This window comes from Microtus ochrogaster, assembly GCF_000317375.1.
Source record: "Microtus ochrogaster isolate Prairie Vole_2 chromosome 14 unlocalized genomic scaffold, MicOch1.0 chr14_random_1, whole genome shotgun sequence".
Taxonomy (NCBI): Eukaryota; Metazoa; Chordata; class Mammalia; order Rodentia; family Cricetidae; genus Microtus; species Microtus ochrogaster.
Genome location: NW_004949096.1, coordinates 19265536 through 19274229, shown reverse-complemented (window position 1 = coordinate 19274229; position 8694 = coordinate 19265536). Strand labels below are relative to the sequence as shown.

Below are 8694 nucleotides of genomic sequence, written 5' to 3'. Positions count from 1 at the left end.
ATGCCAGGAGACAGGGTCATACTGTAGGTCACTGGGACCTGCAGAGAATGCCAGGAGACAGGGTCATACTGTAGGTCACTGGGACCTGCAGAGAAGCTGCTTCCCACATAGGCTACATCCTCCCCAGTATCATTCCTATAAAGATCTCAACTAATTCTGCTTAAATTTTCCTCTTGAAGACGCAGAAGGTCTAAATTCACAGATCCTGGGATGGGAAACTTGACCTACAGCAACCCTTCCTATCGAACTTCCACTCAGGAAGTGAAAATTGAAGCAGTTCCCAAACCAACCATGTACAATCAACTGTGCTATAAGAAAGAGGTAACAATGGAACTACCTATTTCGGTTTTTCTGGGGGTTGGGGAGCAGGAGAGAGAAGTTATGACTGAATGGGTTAAGTGGAGGAGGAAGGGTCGTGTGCTGTCTGATCTACCATTTTTGAAATAACAGTGAACAAAACAGAGTGTGACTTGGGTTTCTGTAAACGTAGAATCTTTGGGGGACCATAGCAAAGGCCAGGTTAGAAGATTCAGGTCTGAAAGCAATGAGTATGTGTCTCCCTGAAAGAGAGTGTCCAGGTGTGCGGGTGCTTTCCGCTTTGGGGGCGTCGTAACTCTGTGCTGTGGCTGTACCCCTCTAAAGCAAGGGGGCTTTTTGGACATTACTCCCCAAACCCAAAAGCTCCTGAACTTTTTCTTTGTCTAATCTCTGATCCGAATACCTGTTTTGGGAAGGGCTAGTTTTTCCTTATTCTTGCTCTTAAGCTTTTAAGAGATTTTTATAGAAATCTGAAGATTTTATGTGTTTTTATTTTTTAAATGTTTTGTTAAGTCTTTGCAAAATTATTTACTGATTTAGAAATGAAAAATAGTCCTTTTTTACTGCCAGGGATCTGAGGTCTAAGATGTCAGGTTTTCCTAATCCGATAGAACTTGATTTCTTCTAAAACCCTGTAACTTTCATCAAGTTTTCCCCTAAGAAGACCTGATCAGTCTGCTCTGATTTGTTTAGCAGGTCAACCCTGCTGGACCCTCACTATACACGGTAATCCCTGGATCCAGAAACTATTTAAAAAGCTGCCACTATAATTCACAAAACTACCTACAGTTCTGGGGACTTCTCCTCTCTTTCTGAGAAAGACTATTGAGGATTCTTGAGTTCCTGGAATGTGGGCTGTCCCAGAAAAGAGTCACAATGAAGGTTATCAGTTAGAGCTGAAAATAGGTCTGAGGTGTAACTCAGCAGTACAGCACGGGCTAGGCCATGCAAGGCCCTAGGGCCCATCCCACTACCACAAAAAGGGAAAAAGAAAAACTGTATGACCTCTTTCTCTTGTTGTCTGCTTCTTCCTCAGCAGCTCTTTCACCCTTCTGATAGTCTTTCCCCCTTTCTCTTCTGATCTCCTCTTGACTCCAGGTACCTGTTGCTCTGTGTGTAGAGAAAATGGTGTTTCCAGAACTACCACTGCTGTGTACCCCACTTCTCCCCAACTTACCCAGTGCATTTCTGTGATGAGGACTTGCAGTGGCCTGCATGTTATCCACACTAAGCTCAGCTTGGAGGGTTGCTGGGTGAATGAGAATTTCTATGTGCGCTTGCAGACTCTGTCTCTTTGTGCGATTGAAGGCTGAGCCCATCATCGAGCTCCTACCATAGAATCTGCTAATGCAGGACCTTAGTACCTGTGAAGTTGAATTCCACAGTACACAAAAATCCTTAATGTATGCACACTGACTTGCTTTTGCCAATTGTTTTTGATTACTTATGCCAGCATGATGCCCCATTAATAAACCACAAGAATGATGCAACAGACTAGTATATGATACAACTTAAAACCCGGGATAAATGCATACTGAATTGCTTTTGATTTCCTTTTTGGCATGATGCCCATTAACAACGCATGGTGACAATACAGCAACAGCTGACATGCTTTAGTGTATCATGTCTAGTCCTCCAACAGTTGCATCCCATGAATTGCCCCATTTAGTCCTACAGCAATTGGTGTGACTTGCAGATGCTTTGATTCCCTATACTGCAGATGTGAAGACTGGGTTTTAGAAGTGTTAAGTAATTAGCTCAAGATAGCATAGCTGGTAAAAGGCTGGTGTAGGACCAGAAGCCATGGTTCCCCCTCCCTCTGTGATAATGTAATCACTACCATAGCTACCCTTAGGTTGGACCTTATTTTTGCTTTGACCACATTGTTCTACCGGTCTGTGGGGTTTTTGTTCTCCATAGCCACTTCAGTTCTGCTTCCATTTTCAGCTTACCATGAAATCATCTATAGAATGCCAACTGACTACGTGTCTCCATTCTCCACCCCAGGGTGCACCTGATCACAATTACACCAAGGAGAAGATCAAGATTGTAGAGGGAATTTGCCTCCTCTCTGGAGATGATGCTGAATGGGATGACCTCAAGCAACTGCGAAGCTCCCGGGGGGGCCTTCTACGGGATCACGTATGCATGAAGACAGACACAGTGTCCATCCAGGCCAGCTCTGGCTCCCTAGATGACACGGAGACAGAGCAGCTGCTGCAAGAAGAGCAGTCAGAGTGTAGCAGCGTCCACACTGCAGCCACTCCAGAGAGACGGGGCTCTCTGCCAGACACGGGCTGGAAACATGAACGCAAGCTCTCCTCAGAGAGCCAGGTCTAAGGGCCCACATTCTCTTCCCTGCCTGCCCACTCCTTCTCTATGGACTTCCAATCCTTGTGCAGGCCCCTGTCCCATGTGCTCATCTTCCTCCTCCTCCTCCAAACTGCTTCTAAGCTCCCATAGAGCCTGTTGCTCACCTGAGTCCACAACTACCTGGGGACAAGAAATGAGGGCACATCTCAAGAATTTAGACCTGTTTACCATGAACCTCACCTCTTGCGCTCTAGGCCCCCTGAAACTGGGCTAAGCATAATTCCTGGTCAGCATAGAGTTCCATCTCTCTCTCCCCAGGCACCCTCTGTGCCTGCCCCACAGTACCAATGCAAATGATGATGTAAGACTCTTGCCCATCACAGCTGATAGGATGGCTTCTTTGTGAACTGGCCTACTAGGGGCTGGGACCGGAGGTCACAGGTGAAAGGTAATGAATAGAGGCTGAGAGAAGGGAGAATCGTTCCAGCTGGTCTGGGTGTTTGGAAACCTCCAGCCTCAGAAGCTGGTAACTATGAAAAGCTTTTGTGGGGTATTGAGCCCTGGTGTTTTGTCCATTGCTGGCAGTGGACATTTTTCTCACTCAGGAGTCACAGCTTGGTCAGCTATGACGCAGGTGAAGTGTGTGGGTGGCTTAAGCTGCTCTTCCTCCTGCTGGAATGTCTGGGGCCATTTCTGTCTTGGATAACTGGAGACCCCTGTCATGGCAACTAACTAAAAGGAACTCTCTCCTGGTGCTGCTATTGGCCAGTACTCTTCCTAAGCCTTTAACTGGGTTGTGAGCCTTGGAGACTAGACCTCTAAGACCTTTCAGAAACTCTGCGTAGGTCAAGCACAGTGTCCTACCTGAGTTTCACTCTTCTGCCTTTCTCTCTCCCGTTCTCGGGGATTCTAAGAGAAGTAATTCTGTAACAGCCTTTCAGAGAATCACTAGACATTTTCCTAAATGGTCAGGAAGAGCAGCCAGACAAACACAAGTTATCCAGGGGCTCAGGAGAAGTATTATGAAGTTGAAACTCTTGAGTTCATTCTCAGGTGCTCAGGGACACAAGTTCATGGACAACCTGTGGCTCTGTGGTGGAAAAGCTCCCATGCCAGCTCTTCCAGCCAGTGTCCACACCCAAGTGCCAACACTTGCTTCATGCTCTTTTCTACCAGGGCTTCTTTCAGCAGAGCAGAGACTTTTTGTGCTGCCCTAAAATGTCTTCACTTCTGAGAAAGGAGAGTCTAGGTTTGCTTTTCCTACCCTAGAGTCCGGGGATGAGGGGGGCCAATGAAGACACAAAGTGGTGAACAAGGAGTAGAGAGGCAGTAAGGGCCGCTCCAGAGCAAGTCCAGGCACTTCTCCCTAGAAACCAAGGTAACGGGAGAGAATGACAGGAGCGGAGAGTGGACAACAGGGTCTTGGGAGAATTTTCCTGATTTAAAATGTCTCTCATGGTTCTTGCTAGTCAGAGATCAGCAGCCAAACATGTGCATGAAAAACAGGACAAGATCAAATTCTCTCTGGTCAGTTATAGGAGCAGGAGACAGATGTCAAACCAATAGTCATGTTCTCAGGCCTTTCCAGTACACCAACAGAAAATCCAGTGCCACTTCTAAGAGGAAACAGGGATATTTCACACTGAATGAGGCAGCATTTGAGTCTTTAAATTCATAGTTGGGGAGGAGGGGGAAAAAAAACAAAAAACCAGAAGAGTATGGCATCCTCCTGAGTGGAAAAACCAGAAGAGTGTAGCATCCTCCTGAGTGGAAAGGGGAAGGTTCTTATTGCACTTAGGCTGTTCAGAATGTAGAAAGGACATGTTTGAGGAAATATCTATTTGAGCACTGATTTACTCTGTACAAAGGGCAAAGTCTCTCTGTCCTAAACTAATGGAAGTGATTTTCCCATGCTCATGTGTAATGATTCTAACATTACTCACTGGAGAGATTGGACTTTCTGGAGTTATTTAACCACTATGTTCAGTGTTTTAGGGCTTTATGATAATTTAATATAAATTTAGCTTTTCTTAATGACTTTGGCTGGCTTGGAGTCGTGACTAACCTTGCACCTGCACTATCTGGCAGACCCATGATGTAGAAAACCTATTTAGGGACATCACCTCTTATATCTTCAGAGACGTGTGACCCGTGAAGGGAAACGAAAGGAATGGGGCTTGTGCTGGAGTTTCTGCTCATCTTGAGAACACAAGTCAAGACGAGAGACTTCACTGACACATTGCCCTGATTTCCTCTAGAGCAAGGACGGCAGGTCATGGGGTTGATGGACGCTGCTTGTCCAGGCAGGATCACAATCATGATCACTAGTGGCATCTCCAGGCTCCAGAAGCTAGTGTCATGACATGGATACTATGAATCGTCTACTTCTGTTTTCATTCGCTGAGGTCTGTCATGTCATAGAACTTGACTTTGCCTCGCAATGATGATGACTGGCAAAACTGCAACCCAGTGTGAAAAAATCCCAGAATGAGACTGGATGTATCTCTGGCACTTTGCCTACACATACTCCAGTTTTTAAAAAGCTACATCCTGCCAGACATGGTGGCACACACCTTTGATCCCAGCACGCAGAGGCAGAGGCAGGCAGATGTTTGTGAGTTCAAGGCCAGCCTGGTCCACAGAGCTAGTTCCAGGACAGCCAGGGCTACACAGAGAAGACCCTAAAAGCCAACCCTATTTTCCTTATTTACCCACTGTATGCCAAGGTTGGAATAAGATACCAAGGAGCCCACCTCAGGTTCTCTGTACGTTATTCCTGTGAAAAGTAGGAAGCTTTCTAGTCCTAATGCTATGCACATGTAGAGTTGCTAGGATAATGTCCCTACTCTAGGTGCCACCCATCCCTAAAGAATCTCATCTCACAGTTTGGAGATGAGCAGAAGCACCCTCACCACTCCTGCTCCCCCAAAAGAACAAGAAGAAGAAAAATGATTTTTTAAAAGATTTATTTATTTATTATGTATACAACATTCCTTCCATGTATGCTTGTATGCCAGAAGAGGGCACCAGATCTCATTATAGATGGTTGTGAGCCACTGTGTGGTTGCTGGGAATTGAACTCAGGACCTCTGGAAGAGCAGTCAGTGCTCTTAAACTCTGAGCCATCTCTCCAGCCCAAAATATTTATTATGTATATAACATTCTGCCTCCATGTATGCCCACATGCCAGAAGAAGGCGCCAGACCTCTTTACAGATGGTTGTGAGCCACCATGTGGTTGCTAGGAATTGAACTCAGGACGTTTGGAAGAGCAGGCAATGCTCTTCACCGCTGAGCCATCTCTCCAGCCCCTAAGAAAAATGAAAAAAGTAAGAAAGTTGTGTTTGGTTGGCAAGAGATCTGGATCTAAACCATAATGTATAATTTCCCCGGTCTGGGCAGTGGGTAGGTTTACCAGAAACAAAACTCTGGAGTAGTTCAAGGACAACTCAACCCCTTCTTCCCCAACATTCTTTAAAAAGAAAACAAGATTCCATAACAAGAATGAAGAATCTTAGAATCTTAGGGCTAAGAGGAAGGTTGAGAATTCCTTGTCCAGTTCTCCAGATAAAAAGCCTGAACCCTTTACTGGCAGAAGATGAGTCAGATTCTAACAAACTGGGGCTAGGGAGACAGTGGAGTCAGTAAAGGCCTTGCTTTTCTGTGAGGCATGGTGGGCATGGTGGCAGATATGGTAGACTAGCCTGTTCTAGTGAGTTTGAGGCTAGCCAGGGTTACATAATGAGACCCTGTCTAAAACAAAAAAAAAAATTCCAAAAATGATGGCAAACACTTGAAGTGCCAGCACTGGAGAGATGTTGACAGGCGATCCTCCAGAGATGTTGGCAGGCCTTACTGGCCGGCCAGCCAGCCAGCCTCGTTGGAGAGTTGCAGGACAGCAAGAGCCTCTTTCGGTGTATGTGAGAGCGTGCTGTCGGAATGGCTCATGAAGGGTGACACCCATGGTTGCCTTGTGGCCTCCATTTACACACATAACACATACCCACCACAGAATTCTGATTAACCAGATTAGTGGCCTGTGCCTGTAATCCCAGCCTTCTGGAGGCTGAGATGGGGCATTCTGAGTTTGAGGCCAGGCTGGGCTAGTAAGACTTGTCTTCAAAAATGGACAAAACAGGCTGGAGAGATGGCCACACTTGTGTTGTAGGTAGATGAAACACTATAAAATAAAAGTAAATATATTTTTTGAAATCACCGAAATGGGTTGGAATAATATTAGCAGTTAAATATGCTTACCGCTCTTGCAGAGAGTCTAGGTTCAGTTCCCAACACCCACATGGCAGCTCACAACCACATGTAACTCCAGTTCCAAGGAACCTAACTCTGGATGCTTTGGGCACTGAAAGCATACAGTGTACATATAGACATGTATTTTAAAATACATATATTGTGCCGAGCGGAGCCTTTAATCCCAGCACTCGGGAGGCAGAGGCAGGTGGATCTTTGAGTTCGAGGCCAGCCTGCCCAACAGAGTTAGTTCCAGGACAGGCTCCAAAGCTACACAGAGAAACCCTGTCTTGAAAAACAAAATAAACAAAAACTAAACAAACCATATATTTTGAAAAAAAATCAACAAACCTTAAGTATATTTTTGCAAATTACATCCAAAGTGAGGTCACTGCCTTTCAGTATTATAAAAACAAATGGTGGAACCTAAGATAAAAGGGTCTGAGGCCTACAGGATGCTCTAAGGAAGAGAATTCTTTTTTTTTTTTTTTTTTTTTTTTTTTTTTTTTTTTTTTTTTTTTTTTTTTGCTTTTTTTTTGCTTTTTTGATACAGGGTTTCTCTGTGGCTTTGGAGCCTGTCCTGGAACTAACTCTTGCAGACCAGGCTGGTCTCGAACTCACACAGATCCGCCTGCCTCTGCCTCCCGAGTGCTGGGATTAAAGGCGTGCGCCACCATTGCCCGGCCAGGAAGAGAATTCTTATATGACTTATTTTGAGTGTGTACATGACATTCCGTACATGTTTGTGGCAGTCAGAGGACAACCTATGGGAATCAGTTCTGTGACCTGAGAACTCAGGCCATCCGTCCTGACAGAAAGCAGCTTTACCCATTGAGCCATGTCTCAGACTCTGGTGGGAAGGTCTGTGTGACGTGAACTGACATTTATCTACACCTAGACTAAAGAAAACTGAGAGGCAGTGGTGATGAGCACCTTAGAAGCGTTTGAAGAACTAAGGGCAAAGGGTACTAAGAGGAAATGTGGTTGAAGATCTGAGGGCCCTCACTGCCACTAAACAGTGGGGGAGAACAATTGAGGCCCTTTTCTGGTTTTCCAAGGTCTATAGCTTTTCCTCACACAGAAAGATGACTGTTTCCCATCATTCCCGCGCTCACCTGTTTGTCTTCTAGATCATTTTCCTGCTCCACATTGGGAAGAGTTTTATTTCCAGTTTAAATGAGTGTTAAAACATACTCAGTCTAAAATTCTGAGTTTAAGCCCAAGGTTAAGTTAGTTACTAAGCTACCTCATTTTGTTGAACATAGAGCACCAAGAACCCAGATAGCCTGTTCTTCCCTATGGGTTAACCGCTTGTTGACAGCCAATGAGGCTTCTATCTTTCCCTCTGCCTCCTTCCTCTTCTATGAGGCTGATGTTTCTGTGGTCAAAGTTTCCTGGGATAGTCCACATTTTGGAGGCTGGAAAAATGGGCTAAAGACATTATTTAAAAGGTTACTTTCCCCCTTCATTTAACCAGCACCTATTAACTGTGACAGAGCATAAGCTAGGAAAGGCTTTGCGATCTTTGAGACAGCCACTTGAGATGCGTATTAGTGTCCCCTTTATCTCCAGAGGATTGTTCAGGAGCTCTTCAACTGAAGGCAAAAGAAATTCAATCATTGAAGCTGTTTCTCTTAGGCTGGAAATAAGGATCTACATCCCAAGGTCGGGATACTTCAACCAGAAGGCAGTTTGTGATTATACACAGAAGAGCACCTGCTCTGACCCTAATGGACTTTTTAGAAATGCCTAACGGCTACTCAGCAGCCACAGTACTTGACATGAGTTTCCTGTGTCTGGTTCCAAGAATACAGTG

At 45.2% G+C, this 8694-nt stretch overlaps 1 protein-coding gene across 1 annotated transcript in view; it reads left to right on the top strand.

Moving 5' to 3' along the window:
* The window catches only part of Lrp4 (LDL receptor related protein 4), a 54866-nt gene extending 50200 nt beyond the window's left edge, over window positions 1-4666 (top strand). Inside the window, exons 37-38 of the mRNA XM_005364160.3 lie at window positions 180-321; window positions 2326-4666. Of these exons, the coding sequence (XP_005364217.1) occupies window positions 180-321; window positions 2326-2658 (475 nt within the window). The 3' untranslated portion in view covers window positions 2659-4666. The remainder of the gene's footprint in view (window positions 1-179; window positions 322-2325) is intronic.
* Window positions 4667-8694: the final 4028 nt, after the last annotated feature.